A 27,347-nucleotide genomic window follows, 5' to 3' on the forward strand; every position below is an offset into this window, starting at 1 on the left:
CCCGTCAGTCGATTGTGCCACACCTCTGGGGAGCCTCATGGCCACAGAGTTCACAAAGACCATATTACAGAGAATTATGACGGATATGAGTGCAGCTATTACGTCCTCTCGCGTTCTCGGAAACAACCGGTTTATCTACCCCGCAATCCAATTCTTCTTTTGGCAACACGTCCCTCTGGCTGGTTTCCTACCCGACCGATGACACCTGTCCCGTCCTGCCTTCCCGTTGCACTAAATCGCTCCGTCGCAGCTCGTGCGTCTGCACCAGCTGGGCCAACAAAGCTATAATCCATCCTGGCAATGACTGGACAAAAACTACATGTTGAATGAGGGATATGAAAAGGCTGAAGGGATGTTGTGTGGTTGCATCTTAATTACCAGAGCCAGATGGACTGGTTTCTGTTTTTCATTACATTCAGGTTTTTGTACAATTTTGTCATCTTTTTACAGTTAAGTGCCAAAGGCTCTTTATGGGTTCATGATGGGGCCGCACCAACAATAATTCATTTATGGTTGCGTCATCTCTGTGCTAATTTTCTCAACGGAACAATTGATCTTTATCCAACTATAAAGCAAGGGAATGTCTGTCTGTCCGATCCTCCGATCTACTTCACTCTCACGGTAAAGTCTGGTGTTTTTTCGCCCCGTGAACCAGACTGTAGGTCTATTTCCGCTGTGTTTCTGACCCCGATTAGCCGCGACTCGGGTGTGTGACGCAACTATGTCATGGCAGGTGTATTGCTCAGGACCCGAGAAAGCTCATTGTTGGGTGGGACTTTGTTTGTACGAGTAGTTCTCCAAAAAGCTGGAAGCAGCAAATGCCACAGGCCAAGCATGCAGCCCATTCTGAACAGGCATGTTTTCACCGTGCACTGCACAATAATATTTAAATGGAGAAAAAGGTAAAAAAAAAAAAAAGTACTCGTCATGGATTTAGATCTGTGTGTAGTTTGCTTGTTCTTCATGTGTGGGTTTTCTCAGGTGCTCAGGTTTCCTCCAACAATCCAAAGATAAGCAGTGTTTAGCCACAGCTTGGCTGAAATACGGCCATTGTAACACAGTGAGCATACAGGTGGAGAGTAGAGGCTTATTTAGTGCATGTAAACATTTCCAGTAAGATGAGTATGGCTTTTTGCTGCAGGCCACCTTTCAAGCCTACATGGGTTTAGTGTTTGGTGCTCACAACATTTAAGCCCGTGTCTACATAACATTGTATGAACTCTGTTTCGCTTAATCACATAACTTCTGGCCAGCGTCAGAAATACAAAGGGCAAAGGGCAAAACTGCCCTAAGAAATATAATTTTGCCCCTGATATCACTAGGAGAGGGGCAAAAAATGCCCCCATAATTTCCTCTAATAATAATGATAATTTAACGAACTTGTGAAAAACATCGTAGCCTATATGACCCGGTCCAGTTGCCATAGAATGGTTTTAGATTTTCGCCTTGACTGATGTTGCGTGAAGAACCGAACGTTCTAAACAAATAAATAAATGGAGCGCTTCTTCATCAGACCTGTGACTGCGGTCAACTGAGCAGACACTTGCATGTTAGTGCACCTATATGCTGAAATAAACGGTAAACGGCACAGATCGGGAGCAAGCAAAGGACTTTGAAAGTTAGCGGAAAGACAACATCCGGTTTCTTCAGACGAGCATCCGGTTTTCAGAATAAGATGCCAACAAAGTATACATATTGCATCACGGAAATTAGATTAAATTAATTATATTCACATGAAGTATAAAACATGCTACCTGCATCTCGTGAGGTAAAGGGAAAATACACCTTAAGTATCTTTATTCTTTGATTTGAGGGTTGCTTGACATGAATAATACCTGACTGACAGTCAATTAAGATATTTTACGAAGTACAAACTCTGAACTGAATTTGTACCTTCAAATGGCACATTTTTTAAATGTTTACGGTGCTATAAAAATGTTTTTCTCAAGTATTCCACACAATGACTTATGCATAAGTTCAGGACAAAAATGGGTAATATCACAATATTTGAGGTGCTACAAAAATATCTTTCTCAATAATTCCATACAATGACTGCTGTATATGTAATCAAGGCATCATTGACTTAATAATTCTTAATAGTTGTTTTAAAAAAATGTAATAATAACAATAAATAACTACAAATAAATAAGAATAAAATTGAATATGATTGTCTGATTTATGTTTGTTTTTTGTTCAAAAGAATCTAAGAAAACACTTTGAATCTGCAGACTACTGCCCAATGGTCTTATTGCCGTTTGATGACAATTGCTCATATACTGTAAGCCTAAATAAGTATATTTATTATTTTGAACAAAGGTTAAATGTTATTTCACAAGTTTCAAAAAGTGCCCCCAATTTTTTTTAAATGCCCCTGGATTTCAGTCAGTGGGGGCAAAAATTGCCCCCTAAAAAATATGTAAATTTCCTACCCTGCTTCTGGCCAGGCTTTGAGCTGGCATCTCAATACAACATACATTGTATTGTGATGTGGTTAATGGGTGCACACCATCTGTTGTTTTGCTTTGTAAGAATTAGTGCCTGATGGGAAATGTTCATTGTTACAAGTTTAGAAGATTAAAGGATATATTTGTAATGTCTGTCTCAATTCCGACCTCTGACATTCAGCAATGTGTTTTGCAGAAAAACATCAAAACAAAACGGACCTCTTTGGCACATCGCCGTCATATGAAGGTTTCTTTCTTATCCAAAGGTCTGGTCGACTTCAGTCTCAGTCGGTCTGTTCTTATGGTGACCATTAGGTTGTGAATCACACATAAACTTAACCGTCTCAGAAATCAAGCGATGCCAAATGAATCGTTTCCTCTTGTTCTTTGTGCACCCCGGTCACGGCCTCTTCCTCCTCCGTCACCGTGAGCCAGAGAGGATTTCATTCAGGGAATTAAAGCCCAACCAGCATATGGCCATCTGGCAAACACAACCAGACATTTGAGAGCTAAAATTCATTTTGCATGCAAGCCTGAGTGCCGGCTAAGCTCCTATGGCACTTCCTACTGTGTGGACCAGTTAAAACCAATCTATGCAGTCTTTTGGATTTGTCTTCATCGCTCTCAATGGAGATTGGCTCCTGAATTACTCTCCAAATATCTCCATTTCTTTGTCTAAGAACTGTGAATTTAATAACCAAAACTATAAAGAGGATGATTTGTGCTTTCTCTCTTTGTTTACAATATGTCAATCTATGAATAAAATGTCAAATATAAAGAAAGGAAACTTGTGTGTATTGCCGCCGGAGCAAATCTCACTGGCCGCATGTGCCTCACCGTGAAATGGTTTGCCCCTGTTTTTCATGTCGGAGAATAAAATATTCAGAAGAGATAGCTTTTAGACCAGCATACCCTTTATTTGGACTAAATTATGCAACTGGACATGAACAAATAATAGTGTTATGAAAGAACAAAGTGCTATGGCTTTCCTCAGCAATGCCATGACTGGAGAGAAAAGGCTTTTTTGTTTTGTCAGCCCCCCTACATACAAGCCAATAGCATACACAGCCTCCTTAAGAACTCCCTGCAGAGCATTATGTGAGAGCATGCTTTATGAAAAGAATGTGACCGCCTTCACCTCTCAAACAGAAAATAGGAGAAACGGCACATCGAATGCACTAAAAGCATGACTTGAAGCCTTTTTCTTTCTCTAGTTTAATTTTTTATGGTCCTATGAATGTTTCAATGTTAAAATCCCTGCTACGAATTCTTCAATCTTTCCAACTGAGACGAATGAGAACATCGACACTACCGTTGTGTAAGCAGCCACATCTCAAGATGTGTCTTTGTCTGCTGTAGCTGCTGTCTCTTTGTAGGCTCTTGAGCTTAAGGGTGTTTCCATCACATGTTATTTGAGATGCTGCTGTCACTGGAGTGCTCCAGAAATAGCGTAGAGATAGTAGCCCCATGTACTCTTACACGCCAGCATATCTTGGACTAATGGCTTTGGAGGATGTTGACGTAGACGGGATCTGTGTTGCTTGTTAACACCAGGGCAGACAAGAACAAACACTCCTGAGTGATGATTTATTGTTTTTTAACACTGTAAGCGAGACTTTTTGAAACAAAAAAAGAACATGGAAACGTTGAATATTTATAGCTTTTAAAGATTCCCTTTTTAGAATATAAAAAGATCTGTTTGTGAACTGCCTCTTTTTATTTTGGGTTTTTAAAAGCAAGTAATCGACGGAGCGAAACCTCTGTGATCTCAATGTTGTCGCCTTCATCTTGAATGATATTCCCTTCGTCACGTCTTCTAAAATCTGACAGAGTGCTTTCAGATTTCAGATCTGGGTTTTACATTTCATAAATACCCTTTTGAAGTCAGTGTTTTTTTATATATATGTGTGTGTGTGTGTGTGTGTGTGTATATGTATATATATGTATATATATATATATGTATATGTGTATATATATATATATATATACATATATACACACACATACATACACACACACACACACACACTGTTCACACACTCTGTTCCCCAAAGCGGCCAAACTCAAAGCGGCGACTTGCCGAAGCTCTGTGTCGGGCCAGAGGTTCTCTTTGAGACCCGACTCCAGAGAAACGTATGTGAGGCCCCGTGTGTGGGTTAAAGAAAGCCTGTCTCAGGAGAGGGTGAGGTCAGGGAGAGTCTAACAAAAAGGATTATTCGCTGTGTGTGTGCGCGCCTGGGATCAGCTGCTCCCTGACTTCCACCCTGCTGTCCACCTTCAATCCACCTCCCACAATTGATTTAGTTTCCTTCTGATGTTCCAGCCTCGCTTCAATACAGGTGGGCCGAGTTATTCAGTCTGCACTGGAAGCGAGAGAGAGACAGACACGTCAATAGTGTTAAACACTGGTGTGTACGATGTTCAGATGTAGTTGCGCGTGTGTGTGTCATATATTTAATTTTAGCCTCTCTTGTCAGTGGATGAAAGAAAATGGATGAAGTAGCCGAGATAAGATAATGCACCATCATGCCGTATAACCCGTCATCGCAGGCCGCTTATCTAAAGGCAAATATTTGACCACGGCTGTTTGAGTGCACTGCCTGATACGTTGTTTTGTTTGTCCACGACAGATAAAAGTGAAAGGATTTCAGCGTAGCTCACAGTCACCGATGCGCGTCTTTCTGAACTCTGTGACTCCAGCGGAAGCTCCCGGCTCCTTCTAATAATGTGTCATTAGACGGAATACAAACCAATATTCATTGCTGCCTAACTAAAGTGACATGACGCTTCTATGGTTAGAGGTTTTTAATGCTTTTTCTGTCCTCACACTAAACACAAATAGGATTCACTTTGAGCAGTATAGTCTAAAAGAGGGAAACGGCCTCGTAATCGAATGGCCTTGCTTCACTTTAGATGCCTAAAAGGTCAACGGTTAATGACGGTACAGCGAGCGTCTTGGACGCACTAATGGGCTTACATGCAGCAGCACTACTTGCACTGCGGTGAGTGATGCCATGTCTGCTAAACCTATTAGCCGTAGAGTGCTCCGGCACCTACTGGGCACCCTCCGTCAGAACAGCCAATAACGGTTCGGTTTTACGTGATACGACACTCTGTTGTTTTATGTGTCCATGTCAGTGATTGAAGATGTCATGTAGAAAAAGATTTGCACGCGTCTGCTGTAATTAGCCTGTCGTAGGACATAAATTCAGCTTCCTGCATTGCCTTAGAGCTGGATTGACCTCCACCTGATCTAAAGTGATTATTCCCCTCACGGTTTTGAAGGTTAAAAGTGAGCTGAGTAGAAGTCCTGCATTAAAGGTGTTATCAGAAAAATATCAAAAGTAAAAGTAGTGGTTCTGCAGTAAAATGTGACTGATGTATCATTACTGATGTCTCAATGTGTGAACAGCATTTTACTGATCGAGGTGGAACTAGTTTTAGCAATTTTATATACGCACAGTTAGGTAGTTTACTTCACTAGTTCCCAACCTCGGGGTCACAATATACATCTGAGAGGAAAGATGCAAGAATTTTAATGACCTTTTTAGACTTTTCCCTAATCTTTCCTTTTTTGTGTGGAAAATGTTACTCCTTGAGCCTCGAGCTATTTTCTTCAATTCATTTATTTGAGCAGGTTTGAGGGAAATGTCTCTTCACAATATAACAAGGAACACTGCGTGTGTATAGCAAGTCACGATCCACAAAGGTTGGACACTACCGGTTTAATCTTTAACGAACCCTATTTTGTAAAGTTATTGAAAATAGTAACGGTCAGATAAATGTCGTGGAGTTGAAGTATAAAGTAGCATTACATTAAAATATTCAATTCAGGTAAAATGACTGAAAGGGGTACTTAAGTGCAGTGCTTGGGGTGATGTACTTATTTTCCACCTCTGATCCTCCCGAGTATCAAAACCAGCAAAAGAGTCAATAATAACCAGGATACCATCGTGCTTATGATGATCAATAAACTAGTCTATACCAATGATGACCCAATCAGAAGAGCTCGGCAGGCACAGATATGTTGGTTTAACCCGCGCACGCACCGAAACTGAAAGCCGAAACCCCCATGGGCTCTTATCAACTGGGAAACAGACAAAGATAAGTGAATGCTTCACTTATCTTTGCTTTCCACCGCCTGTTCAAAGAAATATTAAAGTGGAGACTGCTGTATGGATTCTCCACCCACCCGGTCTTCTCTACGGATTGATAACACTGTTGTGTTTTGGTCCTGTTTGGCACAGAGGGCCGTTGCTTTGATCCCACCCCAGGCTCTCTCTGGGAATGTGGGAATGACATGCCAAATGGAGGATTAATGCATCTTTCAAGTGGCCTCTGCAAGCCCTTATTTTGTTCTTGAGTGTGTGCCAGTGTCTGCTGACTACCATAAAATAACAGCCCCTCCCCCCCTCCGCCCTGTAACGGCAAACGCACGGTGCATCCATACCGAGAAGGCTTTCTAAAACGATCTGAATTACGCCTGACTCAGTGTATGCTCCTTACAGCTATTTTAGCCTGGTGATAAGTGAGTCTGTGCAACACCTGGTCCGTCTCTGCAGGCACCGATCGGGTGGCTGAGTGAACTGGCACAGGGGCAGACTGGCATCGGGCCAGAACAGATGGCTACGGCGTTTCACTCGCACAGTAACACAGTGGCAGACAGGAGTGGAGCTAACACCTCTGTCTAATAATAAATAAATACAATCCCTGGTTCCCGAGGTGACCCCTTCAGCACCTGCAGCCTTTTTAATTACATCTGAATCCCAGTCTACTGAGAGAGAGAGAGAGCTGGATCGAGATGTTGTTAACCCATCAGCAACGCGTTCTCTCTCCCTCCCTCCTGACAGAAAGCTGTGGCTGACTGGTGACTCATCCCCACCATAACATAAGGCAAGCTGGATCCATGCGCTACCTACAAGGTTTAACATTTACTTCTGCCAGCCAGCCCCAAATAGATTTGCTTTTGTTATTCTAACGCAGACGAGGTTAATCGCGCAGCCGTGTGGATTTGGCAATTAGCACTCGACTAATTCCAGTAAAATGTCGCACAGTCGTGTCGCCACAGATTTGGGCCGAAGGGAGATTCTACACGGGAACGCCAGGTTCCTGTCGTTGAAAATGTGATACTGTCGTCATTAGACGTATTCTGTCGGCTGCTTGGATGAACATCTCTTCAAGCAATGATGAATGAAAGAAAGTGATGGGTTTACATTAGCTGTCATATAGACTACCATCTCTTCACAATGTCACAGTTGGTGGAATGGGAATCTAAGTAGAACAAGGACCGGGAAATGCACTGTGACAAATCAATATTTGACGCATTCAATATTCAATTCACATTGTTCAGTTGTATTGAACCTTGAAGACTTGACACATTTATTTATTGTTTATGCCCCACAATATCAACTACTAAACAGACCACCCCATTGTTGTCGTGTCTAACTCGGTGATCGCCGTTCTGCTTGAATGTGATGGTTCTCCGTGAATCATACTTGCCTAGCAGCGGAGTGCCCGTGGCTCAGGGAACGTCGGTGACTGGATAGCTATTTGTTTGCTTTGTCTCTCTCTCTCCCTCCCGCTTGGCTCTGGCTCCGACTGATCACAGTGTAATGCAGCTGGACTTGTGGGAAAAGTGGGTCAGGAGGAAGTTCAGCAAACTTGGCTTGTGTGTTGTTTACTTGCTGTGGAGTGTCTCGCTGTAGAGCCAACCCTGAAGGTTTTCTGGAGGGGGGGTTCTAAAAAAAAGGGGGATTTTGAAGGTCACAAATTGCTGTGGACCCATGAACGAGGGGTGGAATTGAGCTTGTGTCTGGCTCAGTTGTTGTTTTTATCTGCCTCTGTGTTCTTAAAGATAGGCTGGACCTGAGGGGTCACCAGGGACCCTCTGATTAAATGATGCAGGTTATTTTACTGTACTTCTTGACTCCCTCCTACTCCGCCCAGTCTGGATCCCAGCGTGCCAGTCACACGAATGTATTTCACGTCTTTAGAGGCATATGTTATATGTTTCTTACTTGTGTTATTTCACAATGAACAGATGTCAGTGAGTCACATCGGCCTCTGTGTTCAACAAGACATTTTACTGCACCACGGCTCGTCGGAGCATCTGTGCCGTGGCACCTTCCATGAAGAATTCGCCCCATAAAGCTGACAATGTGGATCCTGATTTAGTAGCACTTTGGTGAGCCACCCCTTTACAACAAGCCGTAGATTCTTTCCTTGATGACGGACACAAAGCGGAGTAGAGTAGGGTTTGATTACTAAGTTGTTCACTCACTTTCCTGGCGATCATTTTGGATTCCCGGAAGCTGCCTGTTATTATCATCACCGCTGACTAGGGAAGAATAAAGGCGCAAGTACGGCCATGCTTTTCATCCGCAGATGCTGCAGCGTGTCATGAATGTGTGCTCACATAGTGTTAGCCATGCCACTAATTCGTTTATTTTCCTCTCTCCCCCTCTCTTGTTCTTTCTCTTTCCCCACAGGCTCTGCAGCCTCACGCTGAAAAAGCTGGTTGTCCTCAAAGAACTGGATAAAGAGCTGAACTCCCTGTCTATAGCTGTAAAAATCCAGGTGGGTGGGTTAATCTCCCATGTGCGATGTGAGCAACGGGCTCACATTGCACAAAAGCATTCGATAGCAGCGTGTCACGCTCTGGGGCCTGTTGGGTCTCTGTCTCTCGATTCTTTGCCGGGGCTGTGCTCTGTTGAAAGTAATCACAAACCCTAGGCGATGATAAGACATGCTCCTAATCCCGACAATTGATAAAAGAAAAACCTCCTTAGCTGCACAGGAAGCTCTGGCGAGTCGCAGCCACTCAGGTGCTTCTAAATGACAGCCTAGCATTACCGCTCTAAGCAGGAGCATTAGCGCCTTAAGGCGGATTGTGCATCTTACGTTAATTGCTAATGCATTTTTTGTGACAATGGGTGTGCAGGCCTAACATGCCTAAACATTCAAAAGTACAGCGTCATCCTCCTTTTTACAAATGCATAACTAAAGAATAACCAGAGAGAGAGAGATGTACTGCAAAATCTACCTTAATTGATAGCAAAAACCAGCAGATGGCTTGGTAGGAGGCAGATAGCGTGTTCAATGTGTGAACATCTGCCGTGGTGCCTGTGTGCCATGGCAAAAGTTAATTTTACAGTTTGCAGCTCACTAAACAAGCATACATTTGGTTCGCTTGCTGTTGTAGAGTTACAACTTACTTCCCCTACACTGCAGAGCAGCGGGACGATAACTGTGGAGATGAGGTTAGTTGTGCTCTACTTTTAAAGTCACGGAAGCAACACATTCCCATTCAACACGTTCCCATTCAACGATCACCCACAACGAAGTGTGCCTGTATGGAAGACTGAGAAGGAAAAAGAGACAAAATATATGTAATGAAGCACAGATGAAGTGATTTTTTTTTTTTTTTAATAAAGTAAAACTGCTGCTGTCAACTGATTTCCTTGATTATATTTAAATTTTGTATTGCAGGTATTACACCATATTACCGTTATTGTTTTTAATGATATAATCATGGAGCACTAGACCCTTAGTGTTGATGTAAAATAGTTAAGCACATCTTAAGACACACTCATAGACTCATCCGGAGTGTTGGAGCCCTGCCTTTCGTCAGCAGACATGCCTCACAGTTTGAAAACGCACACTCAGCAGAAAGCCTGGTAGCGGTTGTAAAGATGATGGTCCGCTGCTTCTGAAACCGTTGATTCTAAGAGAGAACTATGACTGGCGAGGGCAAGTGTACACAGACGCACGTACGAACACTCTGCCCTGAGGTGGCCGTGTGGAAATAATTCTCAAAGGAAAAAGTCTTTCAAACTTTCTTGACTGCAGTCGCCCAGAAAATCCACAGAGAAGAGAATTTGAGAATTAGACTCGCCTCAAAGCGAGACGAGAGGACGGAGACAACTTTTTCTGTAACTTTTAGCTGAACGATTTAGTGCCATTGAAAGAAGAGAAAAAGCTTTTCTGCTTCCCACACAGAGAGAGATAATCTACTATGTAGCCTTAAAAGACCAGTGCTGCATTTTACAGATACGTGAACTGCCTTTTTTAGACTACCTTTTAAATCACATCGTTAAAAGAGCTCCATATAAAACTCAGAGAATATACATTGCCTCTCAACCGTTCTTAACATGGCGATGGCTGAGCTGGTGGCCTGCTGCTAACAGTGGTAACAGTGCTGACAGAGTGTTTACTTTTATCAGCTGTATGAGCGCAGTGCCGTGTTTTTGGCTAAGAGCCTTGAAACTTTACTGGTTGTGTACTTACCGGCTCTCTGCCTGCATGCCGCAATTCACCATTTTTCTTTCCCTCTCTCAATATGCCCCCCCCCCCTCATTTTGAAATCAATTTAAAAATGTTAAAGAGGTGCTTGTCAATTAAATTTAAATAGAAACAAATCATCTCCCCTCAGCTGTCACCCAGAAGGAGAAAGCTACCAACCAAGTGTGGCGTTATCCGTGAGCTACGTTGTCTCCGGAGCGTGAAATCTCTCCGTTTCTGTTGAGCCGCCCGGAGGACAGCCGAGCGGAAGCCATGTTCACCGCGGCTCCGGAACTGGAGCATTAAAAGCAATTTCCAGCAGGTTTTGTTTCGGGAGAACAGAGACGCTGAGGGGATGAAGAGACAGTTGGAGAAGATGACAGGGGAAGAAGAGGGTTTTGTTTTCAGACAGCGAACGACAAAGCCTGTTTAGCGCACGTCGTCTCTTCTCTGTTCTGCATACAGTGGGCCGTCTCTTCTCTTTCTCTCTCTCTGGGTCGCATCAGGTTAAGTGGCCTGCGTACACACACACACACAACCCCTATAATGGCTAACCATTTGGACGGTCTCCCAAAACCACAGCAGCCGGGCTGATGAGGCTGCAGTTTAGTCTGCAGGAGGCTCCGTTGTTCCCTTGGAGATGGTCTTCTGTTTCTCACCCCAGAGACTGCTGGGGTCACTTCAAGCAGCTGAGGCCTCCGCCGACAACCCGCTGCTACATTTTCTGCACATTTGGTTGCGATGTGGTCGGCTACTGCGCGTGCACACGTGATTATGCAGTTTGTGTCCCGTCTTTTCTCTGTGCGGCCGCCGAAAGGTTGTAGCCAGACATTGACATCAGCTGGATTATGATAGGAAACGCGCGCAATCCTCACTTCAGCACAAGCCGCAGTCCAAAGCACTTCCATTTGCAGTCCACTCAGATATCATGCACGTGTGTGTTGGGTGAAATCAGAGGCCTCAAAACGCCTTTAAAAACCTCTTCATTACGGCTGCACATTGAGCTCTTGTCCCGACCCTAAATCACTTCCGGCCTTTGCTGCAAACAGGAGAGACAATTTAGTGTCTTTTGAAATAACCTTGAGAAGAAGTGTAATGTTGAACTTTTCCCACAGGCTCGGGGAGCGTAGAGTAGAAGGGCTGTAACACCCCCCCATCTGGCTCCAGAGAGACAGTGGAGAAGCTTGTAGCAGGAGAGAGGGGGGGTGGCAGAGAAGGGGAGGGGGCCAGGGGACATTCAGTACAAGCTTGCCTTGCCAAGGCTCCGTGTTGTTAATGCATGTCAGGCAGTTTGAGAGTGCTCGCCTTTTGTGCCTTGGTTCATTGTACCAGCCACAGAGCATAAGAAAAGGGTGCATACAAGGCCTCTTTGTGGAGCTCAAGTTAGTGACGAGGTCAGACTGGGACAGAGATCTACCCCGTGTTGCTCTCTGTGTACAAAACAAAGGCCGCGGCTGCTGTCAAGGTACTGTTAGCGAGTCCTTCTGTGGAACATATTGAGCCATCGGGCTGGATGGAAAACCACTTATTGCAAGTGAATGCTTTGCAAGTGTCGGCAAAGCTAAATATTTTCCCTATAGTCCTTCAAAGCTTCGATTTCATTGCATGCATTAAAAACGATTGACATTGCAATACATGTTCTTCTTTTAAGATATTCACTTTATTTTATTTTACGAGGTATGCTGAAACAGTGTTATGTGTTTGCCCAGATGCTCACTCACACACACACACACACACACACACACACACACACACACACACACACACACACACACACACACACACACACACACACACACACACACACACACACACACACACACATCACCCCTGTCCTCCAAAACCTGCACTGGCCTCCGATAGAACAACACATCCATTTCAAACGTCTCCTCATTGCCTACAAAGGTTGCATACTTGTTAATAACAAGTTTGTAGACCGAGACTGCAACAGCCAGAACATGCAAACAGTGAACAAGAATGGCCGGGGCTAATCAAACCCAGGAGCCTCTTCCTCTCTGGGACAACAGTGCTAATGGGCCACTGAGCCTCCCGAAACATATTCAGCTCACTCGCAATATTCGGAGGCTGTTTGCCGAAGATCAAATTGGAAGTTAGAGAATGCCTTAAACGCGCCTTAGTTGGCAAAGAGCTTTCGGTTTCAGTGGACAAGAAAATGTGTGTGGTGTCAGTTCTGTGTGAGAAATCACGCTCTATACCAGGGGTGTCAAACTCATTTTCACTCTGGGGCCACATCAGCATCACAGTCGCCCTCAAAGGGCCGGTTGTAAATGTAAGACGGTGTAACTGTAACCCTAACATATTTAGTTTCCCGGGATATCTGTGACTTCCACAACACGTACTAAGCAGAAATAGAGGTTCTTTTTTCCATGGTTAATGGCGGACAGTTGAACGGCTTTCAGGGCGATAAGCCACGCCCCCTCTCCGGCGTGTCCAGTGCGAATGAACACAAATAGCCCCCGGCGAGACCGGCGGCGCAAATGTCTCAACTCAACTTTTTTTTTTCTACTCAAACATCTCCGCGACTTATTGAGTGGCGTAATAATCGCACGACACAACGAATCGTTGCCAACTTTGCTTTAACCAATAGGCTCCAAAAGGAGGACCTATACATAAACGCATGCGCACTCTGTCTAAGCGCCTTTAGCTTTCACTTTTCTAGGTCCGTGCACGTATAACTGCTGGACATAATACTTCTGTTACAAATAAATGTTATTGCTTGAATTTAGCTAAACGCCTCGATCTCAGTCTGTTCACTCGAGTTACATCCTCAACATCAGATCCCGCTAGCAACACCTCACATCTCCGAAATCGTCAGAGCAGATGTTTAAATCGGCTGAATCTTGACAAACCGACCACAGATTTGGTGCTTAAACAACTAACTTCTCGCCTCAACGGTCCGGGCATTCGGACCGTGCTTGGCTCGATGTGAACGTTGAATTGGAACAGTACTTGGGCTGAGACTGATGACGTTTCACAAGTCCACGAGTTTACAAGTACCGGTACAGAGAAGTACGCATGTTGAGAAAGGCACGATCACTTGTTGGAAATCCTCTTAATGGGTTGTTGCTTCTCCTGTCCACCTGTTGTGATAGTTTTAATGTCGGCACACAGACAATATGCTATCTCATGACTTCGACTTTCTATCTCATAATGTCGACCATGGGGATATTTTTGTTTTCATATCTAACTTTAAATGTTTGTAAAAAAAAAAAAAAAAAAAAAAAATTTTTTTTTTTTTTTTTTGCCGGGCGGATTCGCAGGCCACATAAAATGACACGGTGGGCCGGATCCGGCCCGCGGGCCGTATGTTTGACACCCCTGCTCTATACAATTCATCCATTCAGCTGTTAACGCTGCTTGGGTGATAGCTGGAAGTGTGCGTATGAACTGCACTGTAAAAGCTCTGGTTTATTGTGCTTGTTTGAAACGTACATAATGCAATGTGTACAACTCATTTCAAATCGCTCATGCATGTGTTGTACCTGCAGAGGCACCACTGCTACATCTAACCCCCTCTGGTATCTTGTGATGATTCCTCAGCACACACCCGGCCATTTAATTTGGTGTCTTGGTGTCTGCTACATGATTTAGCAGCTCTGATGACATCAGGATCCGGTGTCATAGCCATCCGACTATTCAAGAGTTCGTAGGCTATTGAGCCAGATAAAGGATATATTTACTGCTCCACGCTGCTCACAAAGTCTTACTTAATTCTACTGGCAGCCAGTTCAGCAGACACCTGAACTAAGCTATGGCGACTTATGAAATCTTCACGGCAGTTGATGAGTTGCCAAATGTATTACACAACAGATGGCGCTCTTCAGCTCAGACATTAGATCGGGAACTTGAGATTTGACAAGCTGTTCCTGTTCTCACGTCTACACGCTGACTCCCGGTTTCAAGATTAGAAGAGGGGGAAAAAAACTTGCTTGAAGAGAATTAAACTGTAACTTGACGAGGAACTGATCGACTTTAATCTGAGGCTTGTAAGAGAAACTCGCCAGAGGCTGAGACGGGTTCTCTGAGGAGACGCTGCGTGTCTGTGTCCTTGCATTTTGGAAGAGACTTCCTCTGGCATCTAAATCCCTCTGCTGTTTGGCCACAAGACGTTTGTGCCAGCTCCCAGAATTATCCTCGGCGACGAGTCGCTCTCAACCAAAATAGCAAGCTTTGGGTAATATAGTTAAATTTGGTTACAGTCCTTGTTTCACCTGGACCAAACGTCCCTCTCAAGGCTTAAGAGTCCTCGCCAGTTGTTCCTAAGATGCTGAAGGTCGCAGTAGCTTATTCCCCTTTCCCCACCGTGTATATGCAGGGTTTATAAACACGGAAAAAACCTGCTAAAATAGACGATGGACTCCTTTCCCATTGCAAGGATGCTGGTGATTTGTGGTTAGGAACTTCTTTTTTTATATCTGTTATTTAGTGGAAAGTCAAACAAAGACCGTTTTGATGAGTCTCATTATGTTTCTGTCGAGTTTGATTGAAGTGGGTTTTACGACACACTGGAGTCTGGTGGCTTCAAGGAGAACAAATTAGTTGTATGCTTGTGATTAGGTTGCTGATTTTTTAATCCGATTTTTTGTGTCAGTTAGGAAAACCTCATGGCATGTCTCTTAGCAGGCCACATGACTCATATTTCAATGTTTCTAGTAGCACTGTTCTCTACAAAGCAGTGAAGGAGGAGAGGACTATTTGTACCGGACTGCCTCAAGGTGTGAATCTGCACAAATGTGTGAATGTGAAGCAAGCTGGTCCTAAAATAAGGCTTGCACACTCGGGCCACTGTTGTCTGATAGATATTGGCTCAAGAAACAACATAAGATGAGGGATTTGTGGGATGTATAGTGTTCTATATGTTGCATTTGTGGATGTGCTTCCAATCAAACTTGGCTTTTCTTTGTCATCCAGGGTTCGAAGCGTCTTCTGAGATCAAATGAGTACGTCCTCCCACCCAGTGGACTGATGGAGACAGACTTGGAGCTCACATTCTCACTACAGGCAAGCACTCTGACATTATACTGTGAATTCTCACACTGACATGCCAGTTACTTGGCGGGGAGGATTGTGTTGAAGCCTTTATTCACACTTGTGCCCCTTCTAAACTCAGAGCAAAAGTGATGAGTTCAAAATATCCACGTGTATCGAAATGTGTGCTTACAGTATTTTGTATAAATGAAATGCTGTTTCATGTTATTTTGTGGTCAGAAGAGGTCTTCACTCACAGAAATTCCTTTTTATTAAAGTCACTGAAGTGGAATTTTTTATGACAGAATGTTTCAGATTTGAAATAATAGACACTGCATACATGCTGACTCTTTGCGGACTTGATTAGACGGACAACTATAAAGGTGAACTAAACCAGGACGAAGTTATGGATTTACCCATAAAGTATGGTGGCCCAGAGAGCTCAATGCTCTGCAAACACACTCAACACAAGCAAATTAAGAAACATCTTCACCAATTTGCAATTCGATAACGTCAAATAAAAAAAAACAAGAATTTGACGTCATATGCAGCATTTCACCTTGTGAAACTTGATCTTACAAGCTATTATTGTTTGAATATTAGAGACCAAGAAGGCAAGAAAAGTCAATGTGAAGATCAAGTTCTGGTTGTCAGAGACGATATGACTCCAGAGGAGAAATATAGTTCTGAAGTGATGAATGTTCGCCAACAGTTCAACCGCAGTCCAGCAGACGGACCACAGACAGGTTTTTTTTAATAGTTCCGTCAGTAGGACTGCAGAATCTAACACCCACCATGTTGGCTCAGTGCTGCTGGCTGTATTTATACATGAACATGAACCGAGTGTGTGTGTGTCATATCTTTACATCAGCAGGTCACAATATTCAGTGCAGACAGCTTTCTGACTCCAGATGCATCTTCTGAAATAGCGAAGTTTGCGGTCCTGAACAACGTAGGTTTCAAATCTTGCCTAGCACTCTGAGATAGCCAAATGGATTGTAAGGAGCACGCTGGCTAGTGAAACACTGGACATGTCTGATGGCACCGATTTATATGACATAGCCACACTTCATGCTACATTTATGGTGCCAATAATCCGTGGTGGGACAGATCAGCAGTCGACAGGCGACGCAATGACAGAAAATAGATTCAGAGAACTCATTCAAACCTCAATAGAAATTGCTGGCATAGACTGTCTAGGAACAGTGTGCATCAAAAGGCAGTGAAAGCCAGTGAGAACTCTTATAATAAATGGTGTATATATGCAATTTAGTTTTATTATTTCACTTGAATGGTTCAAAATGTCATTTGCAAGAAATGGAAGCGGAACACACACGACACGGCAAGTCACCACAAACTAATGACTTTTCTTATGAAGTAACAACAACTATTCATTGCAATAAGCCTGCATGTGGGTTGCCATCTAAAGGTGGATGAATATATTATATGGTTTGCCTCATCTGACTTTATAGTTGTTGTTTTCAGTACCCCCATTTTCTGAAGAGGGATTCCAACCGACTCCAGATCATGCTGCAGAGGAGGAAACGCTACAAAAACCGAACTATCCTGGGCTACAAAACGTTGGCTGTGGGAGTCATCAATATGTCTGAGGTACCGTACAGTGTTCAACTGGGGCACCACTTTCAATCACTTCCCGGTAAATTTCTCTCGAGGAACATCATTTTGCTCTGAGCTTGTGATTGCCTTCTGCTGTTCTCCGACAGTGACGGCTGTCGGTGTCCGTGGACCACGTCTTGGTTTGCCAGAGAGAGGGCCGCATGCGTTGCATATCAGTTCAGATGACTCACGGTCATCACACATACTGCTGTATGAGATTATGGGCCATCTGGACCTGGCTTCATGTACACTTTTCTAGAAGCGGTGCATTCAGCCATGCTATGCAGTGATAATGGAGCTGATAGAATGCCATCTGTGGATGCTTGCTTGATGTAGAACTTTACGATTAAGCTTTTATGTGTCCTGATCCAGGTCATTTCATGTGGAGTACTGCCAGTACATCCCTCAGCTGGACATGCAGTGGGGACTTTGCAGTTACGTCAGACTGAATGTTTAACCACCGGGCCACCGAGACAATGACATTATAGCCATCCAACACCCACGTAACGTTGGTATATCCAGCAACTTTGTATTTGAGAGAAATCAGGATCAAGGCAGAGATAATGAAAGTCACGCTTATTTGGAATGCACCCATTCATGCTCAGCCCATGTGACTCCACCAGTAGCCCCAGGACAGGAGTTGACTGACATGTGAAAACAAGGCTGATGCTTTATTATTACATTTTGAAATAACACTCAACCGCTGTGCTGCTTTTGGTGCTTGCTGCAGTGAAACGACCCACCGACTTCTATGAATGGAGCTAGATTGGCCGTTACTGGATCCTGTTGGGCAATTATGTTGTCATCCGCTGTAGTGTAAACTCTCCCGTGCCCTCATTCTGAATCTGTCGGGGCATTATGTGGGAGGAAGTCACTTATTGGACTTTGCATGCAGCGTTTGAGTGCTCCACTGCCAGTGTTTGAGCAAAATGATTCTACTCCCCGTGCAGCTATTCATCAAGTGAAATACTGAAAACGCCCTTTCGCTTAGAATGCAAGCTCATCTTGACTGGATGATGTGAGCGAATTGTCTCTTTACTTAGAGATAGCATAGCTGTCATTTGCTAAATCTGTGCGAGCATAAAGCAGTGTAACAGAAGCAATGTCACTCTTTGTTCTGTCGTTATTGGCTCAGTAAAGCGAGAGAATGTTCTTCCATCCTGCCTGTCGGTAGAGAAAATGTTATTTGTTCCATCTGCTTCGACATGGCTCGACAGTGATTGATGGACACGGGAATTGCACAAGACAATGAAGGCATCTCAGCTAGAGAGGACTTTGTATTTTTTCAAGAAACGATATAATTTTTATTAGGAGCATTGCAGGGGAGGAATGAAGTAACAGTGTTTTGGGTACAATTGGTTTAGAACCCGTTTTTGAATGGATTCTCAAAATCAATGTTCAGACTCGATGTTAATCGCCCCGTGTCCAGGTGATGCAACACCCGACAGACGGAGGACAGATTCTGGGTCTCCATAGCAACGTGAAGGATGCGCCAGTGCGTGTGGCGGAGATCAGCGTGTACTCTCTCTCCAGCCAGCCCATCGACCACGAGGACGGGAGCGGTCAGGCCGGCCACAAGACCAAAACCTCAGGTGAGCACAGGCGTCCCCCTAGCGTGGGTCTGTCGGACAGGCCTGTACCAACGCTGCCCGGGCCAATCCCGTTTGTGATTTCAGCCGTCACTCTGGAGCCAGCCCTTCCTGTCCAGGCCCCTCTCTTCCCTCCTTCCACATGGCTCCTATTTCCCAACTGAGGACAGAATAAACTCCATTAATCCCAACCCCGACCGATGGCCAAGGATATGTTATTCTCCCCAGCTGAGCTATGGTTGTAATGTTGATTTTGAGAGTTTAAAAAGATCAAGGGCCTATTACCTTACGCTGTTCTAATTCTGGACGGGGAGAAATGTTGGGCCCCGCTCGGACTCCACGCCTTCATCCCGCCATGCTGATCCCTCGCTGTTCTGGATGTTATTAAGGAGGCCGTTCAAACACAACAGATGAGCTCATGCACCAAGTATTATACGAGTGTCACTCTGAGGCGAGGAGGGGTGTTTGTCTTTTCGCCTTTCTCCTCTGCAGCGATCCTTAATCACATCCATCCCATCTAAGAGCACAGAACAGGACGTTTCACAGGCGAAAGGAAGTCTGAATTGGCTGTTAAGAACAAAAAGATCTTCCATCAGCTGTCAAACACGCAGTAAAAACCACATCTTTAGGAATCTTGGCTGACATTTAACAATCGTAAAACTTTCAACCGCTGAAATGTCATGAAAACGTAATCGAAATGTGAGACACGGATCACAAACAGAGCCCTCCATTCTAATCTCTATTCAGCATGCACATTAAGCATTTGATTATGTCCACAGATATGTTTTTCCCATTACCGTAGCTCATTATTCATGCCAAGTAGTCCAAACTCTTCTTTCCTGATGAACTGTAAACAATAGGACAGGATATTAAGTAACTTCATCCACAAAAGATGGAAAATTGTCTTCGGGCTCAAACTGATATTTGTGAAAATTAAACTGAAATCATCATTTGCAAAATCAGAGAATTAAACTGTTTTGTATGTTTCACTCATTGTGTCTTCCAGTGGCAGAATGAGAACAGCATTTATTATTGAGTTGAGGAGGCTTGTTTTCACTCAACAAATTGCAAACTAGTCATTCTTTGTTCCGAAAGACCGTCTCGGCACTAATAAGGCAGTGACCTTTGACCTTGACCCATTCCCCTCAGCCCACGTTTTTAAAGCATGTGGCCCGCGGGAGACTTGCAAATTTGAATCTCGACTTTGTGTAATGCTGGCTGATATAATGCTACACACGTGTCCCTGTGGTTTGACGTTCTTCTGTGTGTGTTCCCGTGCTTTGCCTACCTCCAGACCGCTCTCCAGACATGGATAACTATTCTGAGGAGGACGATGACAGCTACTCGTCAGAGCAGGAAGCCAGCGATGACGCAAATCATGGCCAGGTCAGTGGCAGAACACGCTCCGGTGCAAACAGATCTGCAGCACCCGGCAAAATTAAATACATATAAGAAATCCAATGAACACAATCTTATACAGCCAAGCAAAATGTAAGCGTCAACTTGCCCTATTGAACATGCTGATGCATGGTATACTAGCGATGTTATATAAGAAAAATAGTTTTTAGTTTGTATCATACTGATGTTTCTACATTTAGCTTATATGCATGCAGGTAGAGATGCAGGGGCACTGTTATGTTGAGGTTTCAGATATCTCATCCAGCCTCTGTGTATTTCAGGACCTTTATGATGAAGACGACGAGGTGAGGAAGCCCAAGAAAGCCCGCAGGAAAATGATCCGAACGACCTCCATGACCAGGGTTAGTTGCCTCCTTTTCCACCACATGGAGTTTCATGCTCGCCAATCATTGACTGTGAGAGTAACTCAAGACCTGCTTTTGCTGTCGTACAAGCTTTTTTTAAGGAAAGCACGCACCGTGTTCCATTTGTCCGAGCCATTAGGACGATGCGGATGAGCACGTCAATGAACCCTGTGGGCTCACTGCACTGATCATAATGGTCTTTACATAGAGTGGCTGCGAATGAGTAATCCAGTGGCCGGTTACGGGGAGAACCGATGAGCCCGAGCCCAGCTGTCATGTGTATTTAATGATGACAGTTATTCCCTTTTCTGTTTTATTTTCCCTCCTAATTGCATGTTGTTTTTTTTTCTGTTACAGCAACCTAACTTCAAGCAGAAGTTTGTGGCCTTGCTGAAGAGGTTCAAGGTAACAGACGAGGTGAGTGTGAAAACAATAATTGCTTTTGTTTTGATTGACCCCCGAAGAAGATGTTCAATGTCAAAGCAAACGGCGTGGGGTACAGCGTCCTCTCTCAGGCCACCCTCCTGGAATCTCAGTCCGTCTGTTTATGAAGCTTTTAGCGAGTCGACTGTGAAACATATCAGTTAATAAATTGGCCTCGGGGCCGGGGAAAACAATCTCAGTATTGACTGTCTAAACAGCATATTGCTGCGGCTAAAGTGCCCCTGACTGGAGAGGAATCATCACCACAGCGGAGGTACAAGCATCATTATGGTGCTCGGCTGCGTTACCTCTGTGCTCCTGGATGTATGATTCATACCTTTCCATTAGCAGGATCCATTAACGACCCTTATTCTCCGCCACTTAATCGAGTGATCAATGGTGGTTTGTATGCATGCCCCGTTTAGGTTTGTGTTTCTCATCTCTCAAAGTCCTTTTTGAATAGATGTTTCTGCGGATCCTACATAATGGCTTGTAATCAGGTCATCAGCAGGAAGTCAACCATTTTATTTGCAACAACTCCCTAGATGTCCATTAGTACATCATCTGTGTTAGGCCATTATGATGTTAATAAATCCCCTTGAACTGTGAAATTTATTGGAGTAATTGAGATTGTCATTGCCTTGTTGTTCATCTTTCTGACCCCAAAAACATTACTTTACATTAGAAACAGATTAGGCTCTGTTTTAAACTACAGGTTTTCAGACCTTCAGGTTTATCTGTACCTTTATCTGGCCATCGGAGTTGTGTGTTGCCGGATGCTTCTAGAAGCTCCAGGTGGCCCGCAGATCTTTCATCACCTCCCCGGTCTCTAATCCCTTCCTTGTGGCCGGCCACAGCTCTATAAATACATAGCCGGGAGGAGGAGAGGGGGACAGACTGTGTTTATCTGCTCCCTGCCAGCTTCTGCACTTATGGAGTGGCATTAATCACCCGATTAGTCCACAAGCCTGCCTGTGTGCAGTTCCTATGACATACATCCCCACTGTGCAGCTGGCAGATCAAGGCTCAGCACCTTAGCACTCCCTTAGCAATCACTTGCCTTTTAATTGGCCTGGTTAGGGCCAAGGCAGGGATGTATTTACAGCATAGATTTTCAAATTTTACAGCCTTCAGTGTCGTTCTTCAAGCTCCATTAGCCCAGCTGTGAAAGTGATTAGCTAATGGACAGCACCAGCCACTCCCTCCATCCATGGCCGTGATAACAAATCCCTGATCACTGTGTACTGATGTGTTGGAGTGTCTGTCCCGTGCATCAGGTCCTGGACTCTGACCCAGTTGACCAGACCCAGGAAGTGGAGGAGGATCTGGACCTACTCTACGACAGCCTGGAGGTGTACAACCAGAGCGACAGTGGGCCAGAGATGGAGGACAACGAGAGCGTCCTGAGCACGCCCAAGCCCAAACTCAAGTATGTCTGTACTCAACCTCTTTCATCAAAGGCCATCTTCTCCGGAACAGTCTTAGTATTTTATAGATGTTACATTATTTCTGATCACACCCTGTATGTTGTTGTAATAAAAGCATTTTTATTACCGCAGTTTTGTCTCATTCCAATCTTTGTTTTTAGGCCGTTTTTTGAAGGGATGTCTCACTCCAGCTCCCAGACAGAAATTGGAAGCATACACAGCCAAAAAAGCCAGCAGAGAGAGCTGTCGTGTCCTGTAAGTTGATCGCCCGGCACTCATTAAAAAAAAAAAAAATACCCGTCGGATGCCTTTCAGCCCCATCGTTCACCCACAAAGGTCCGCCTCCCGGTTGCTGGAGAGACTCTCTTTGTACACAGGGTTACGTAAAGGAATTGCCCCACGACAGTGTTTAAATATCTGGCAGTCCTCTGTGCTTGTTGTGGTTCAGGGAGTCCCAAGGACCATGATACGACAGGCAAGATATTCTGAGCACGAGTGCAATGCTGCTCCCGCCCCTGCAGAGGAGGGGGGGGGGGGGCTGTAGCCCGCAGCCCATACCCTATTCAGCCCTAAAGCCCTCTAGTATTTATAAGGACTAACACAGAACGACCTCTCCACCACCATCAACACACTCTCTCTCACACACACACACACATGCTCAGAGAGAAGATTGGATGGAGCAATCCTTGAACTTCTACTCAGATTTATGGCCCATTGGAAACAACAAGGACAGAGAGAGAGAGAGACATGTTGAGTGTAATGGTTAGAGAGGGAGTGCTGTTTATAAATATCAGGGAATCTTTTTTAGCCTGTAATAAAAAAAAAAGCCCGGCGCATTTCAGCCTGCTATAGCCTTCTATTTCGCTCAATAAATGTCTCCAGTCGAACTTCATAAACCCGTCTTGCAGGCAAAATGGAAAGTATTTGATCTAATATTGAAATTAACTGGATGTTACGAGCTGCACTTAAACACTTTTTGTCAGGCGACCTTGAGCTCACAAGTGTGTCCGTAATTCTCTGGGGGCTTGTGTATTAGCAGGCGCCTGGGTGAAACGTATAGAAGCCCTTGAGAGCTATTTATACACCCCCAGCTCTGCCACCGTCACCGAGCTTGACGGTGGCAGAGCTGCCACTGTGAAATTGGCCAGTTACGCGTCCCAAGAGTGGTCGATCTTGACCCGAGCAGATGGAGCGTAGCACTTCCAGAAGGAGCTGTGACAATTTGTAATTTATATTCACCAGAGAAGTGACCTCCGTGGTTAAAATGGTCGTGTGTGTGTTTGTTTACCCTGCAGGGTGGAGACTTTCTGACCGTGGACAGATGTAAATTGCAAGGGGCCCGGTACCAAGACGACAGCGTCACAGATACAGTCGTTGGGGTATGTGTTTGGAACATCAGCAGTTTTACTTCTTTTTGTTTTTGTTTGTTTTTAACTAAATCTCCCTCGAGCATCTCTTTCTCAGATTTCTTTTCACTTGAGTGCCCTCTCCTCCCATGAGTCTTAGTTGTTTTCCAGGAAAGAGGGAGGGAGTATGCAAGGGCAGGCGAACCAAACGGCACAGTCATCCATTATGGATCAGTGGAGCAGACAAGGCGGCCCCGTGCTGGATAAATCCTGACGGATGAGGATTAAAAGAGGGCTGTTAGTGTTTGTTGTTGTCTTTGTGCCGTCGGGTCAGCCTAACCTTGTTCGGCGACCATCGGCACCCTCTCTTGTTCGCACCGCTCCAGTTCAAAGTGAATGCCTAAAAACTGCAGGAACCTTGTCTCCCCTGCCACCTGCTAAGGGACCCCGACTTTTTTTTTTTTTTTTTTTTTTAATAATCTCATCGTTCGTGGTGGCCTCGCATCATTATCTCCAACCTGAACAGCACAGCTCAATTATTTACCAGACCAGCACCTCTCTACCTCCCTCCCCGCCTCAACTCTTTTAACTCTTGCTCTTAAGATGCTGGCTGCAGATGCACCACACGCTAAAGCACAGAAAGAATACAGAGTGCCCCAGAACCTGCGTGAGACACTGACTGGTGGTAGTAGTAGATGGGACATGACGGCCCCCGTGGCTCACCTTAACCCCCCCCTCTTTTGCTTTAGGAGCCAGAGACTGACGACAGGGGGCCGCCAGCGGGGGAGGTGAGCAGCTGGGACGTCAACACTGAACGGGTGACCAGCACTGTTGGCAAGCTCTGCAAGACGGAGTCCCAAAACCACATGTCTCCCAGGTACACTGCCGACCGCTCCATCTGCAAACATGCACACAAGATAGTGTTGCGTCTTCATGCATGTACACCAGCTACTTTAGATGTTCATCTTGTTTTTAAATGCAATTTGGAATGTGGGTTTCCTTCTGAGCCCAGTTGATTAGCGTCCCTGCTCCGCCTGTCATGTGCTTTGTCGTCTCCTTCAGCAAAGTGGAGAACAGGCTACAGAGGCGTCCCCGCAGCACCTCCATGAAAGACAGACAGAACTCCAAGGCCCAGAGCGACAGGACCAGCAGCATGGAGAGCGAGTGCTCCCCGGACTCGCGACTCATAGCGCAGGTAGACGCGTTGCAGATGTGTTCTTCACACACGTTTCTAGTCCGGCGGAGATGTGCTCAGACTCTCGGCTTCTCGTTCGTCTCCAAGGTTCCCAGGAAGTCTGTGTATGACCAGCTGAACCAGATCCTCATCTCTGACGAACGCCTGCCAGAGAGCATCATCCTCATCAACACCGTGGAGTGGCAAGGACAGGTGTGTGTCGTTCATTTCTTCGTATATATTCGATGAGCTTGGGTCTCACAGGGCTTGCTGCAATTATTCCCCGACGTTATTGCACAAAGACTGAAATACAAAAGAATACTGTTGTATTCTCTCCAACCCGATCAACCCTGCTTCTTGCACACCCATTAACCCATCGTGTCCCTCTTGTGTGTTTTCCGTGCAGTATGTGTCCGAGTTGCTCCATGAACAGGGCCAGCCCATTGTGTCCACCTGCTCTGCCGCCGATGTTCAGGCTGCCTTCAACACCATCGTCACTCGCATCCAGAGATTGTGAGAGACACAGACACACACACACACACACACACACACACACACACACACACACACACACACACACACACACACGCGCGCGCGCGTTTGTTGAACGACCCCCACATGGTGTGTGTTATCTCGCTGCCTGTTATGGCGGAGTATGGCTCTCTGTCCGTGAACGCGTTCTATCTGAATGTGCTTGTTTTGCCACAAAAAGCTAAAGTTCAGCCTTCGTCTCTCTTCCTGGCATCCATCTGTGTCAGTGGCAGACGGAGGCTGTGTCAGTCCGTGGCGCTGCTTCCGTTAAACCCGTTTTTCTCTTTTAACCCAGCTGAAGCGCAACCTTTCCATCCTTTACACACCTGCTCCTCAGTCGTCATGTTTGCTCCCGCTGCGGCCGTGTCGTGTGGAAGACATGTGCGTCTCTGATGTTTGACATGCTCGCTCAGTGCTGTCGCTGCTGTAGCGGGCTGCAAGGTTTTTCCTCAAATGTTGGCCGGGACATATTAAGGTCCCGTTCTGCTATTGGACATTATAATCTCACTTTATGACCCACATTTAGGCCTTAAGAAGGATCTTGAAGTGACTTAAATATCATAATTAATCGTAAGAGGTCAAGTTTTGAACACTTTAAGGGTTTCATTCCTTTTTATTTTTAGACTCATATTAAAGATGAATTTCTCTCTCATTGTAGGATTATGATATAAAAGCTGTTGCAATATTCGGTGTAACTTCAGAAAGACTTGCAGATACCTGCAAGTACCTGGTGTTATAAATCATAACATGACACCACCTGGCTCTCAATAAACGATGGGACCGGTTTTGAACCAGTAAAAACCCTGCTGAGATATAAATCTGCAGACTGCCAAGAAATCTCTCACACGCCCACATCTTCCAGGATTCGGAACTCTCGCTTCCTCTTAATTACTCATTCCCCCTCTTCTCCCACGCAGCTGTAACTGTAATGCACAGACACCGCCGACGATGAAGGTGGCGGTGGCAGGCGACCAGAGTTACCTCAGCACCATCCTGAGGTTCTTCGTGGAGCAGCTGGCCAACAAGACGCCTGACTGGCTCAGTTACATACGCTTCCTGGTGATCCCCATCGGTAAATCATCCCGGATTAGTACGAGCACGACGTGGTTTCAGCTTTGTTTTCTACTCACTTTTTTTTTTTCTACTCCAGGTTCTCACCCCCTGGCAAAGTATGTGGCCTCCTTCGACAGCCGGTTCAACAGCATCTTTATGGACACTGCGTGGAGGGAGCTGTTCTGCAGGACGGAACGGCCCGCCTCAGGTAAGATGCATCGCTCTGGTGTCTGGCTACAAAGCAAGTCTGCGTGTCTAATGTTCGGCAAACTTGAAAGGGAAAGAAATTGGGTCAGAGCATGGGTCTGGGGCTGATGGATGAGAAGAAGATATTTTTTTTCCCCAATTGCAAAAGACAGCTACAGCCAATGGCTCTAGATTATGGCGCTACTCCTCCTCCCTGTAAACGATCCGCTGCTGCTTAAGAAGACCACGAGGCTGTCAGAACTCCAGTTTGTAAGTCTTGGAATTGTTAGCTGGCACACACACACATCCATGGTTACACTTTTGTTCACATCCCTTTTTCCCCTAAATTCTCACTTGTTCTGCCCAGACAAGCCCAACGACCCTCACCCATCCCCACCTAATATTTCACTTCATTTACACCGCGTAGGTGCCAGAGTTACATTCTCACACACCGTGTTGAATCACCTCAAAAGGGGTTTCAAGCTTAAAATAAAAGATGTAAGAAGAAAATAATACTGTGTCTTC

General features: G+C 45.0%; 1 protein-coding gene across 3 annotated transcripts in view; it reads left to right on the forward strand.

Annotated features, from left to right (window-relative positions):
• LOC306785352 (phosphofurin acidic cluster sorting protein 2) overlaps nt 1-27,347 on the forward strand; it is a gene marked incomplete at its 5' end in the record, with an annotated part of 42,651 nt that overhangs the window by 8,848 nt on the left and 6,456 nt on the right. For 2 of the 3 annotated variants that reach the window (XM_079279700.1, XM_079279702.1), the window contains 16 exons: nt 8,933-9,020; nt 15,657-15,746; nt 17,199-17,324; nt 18,760-18,922; nt 20,214-20,305; nt 20,599-20,679; nt 21,040-21,099; nt 22,383-22,534; nt 22,694-22,787; nt 23,828-23,911; nt 24,628-24,755; nt 24,941-25,073; nt 25,161-25,265; nt 25,459-25,565; nt 26,501-26,655; nt 26,734-26,844. In XM_079279700.1, the coding sequence (XP_079135826.1) occupies nt 8,933-9,020; nt 15,657-15,746; nt 17,199-17,324; nt 18,760-18,922; nt 20,214-20,305; nt 20,599-20,679; nt 21,040-21,099; nt 22,383-22,534; nt 22,694-22,787; nt 23,828-23,911; nt 24,628-24,755; nt 24,941-25,073; nt 25,161-25,265; nt 25,459-25,565; nt 26,501-26,655; nt 26,734-26,844 (1,769 nt within the window). Of the gene's footprint in view, nt 1-8,932; nt 9,021-15,656; nt 15,747-17,198; nt 17,325-18,759; nt 18,923-20,213; nt 20,306-20,598; nt 20,680-21,039; nt 21,100-22,382; nt 22,535-22,693; nt 22,788-23,827; nt 23,912-24,627; nt 24,756-24,940; nt 25,074-25,160; nt 25,266-25,458; nt 25,566-26,500; nt 26,845-27,347 lie in introns of all 3 variants that reach the window. The other variant, XM_079279701.1, reaches the window with a different exon arrangement.

The sequence above is a fragment of the Melanostigma gelatinosum genome (genome assembly GCF_949748355.1).
Source record: "Melanostigma gelatinosum genome assembly, chromosome: 12".
NCBI classification, from domain to species: Eukaryota; Metazoa; Chordata; class Actinopteri; order Perciformes; family Zoarcidae; genus Melanostigma; species Melanostigma gelatinosum.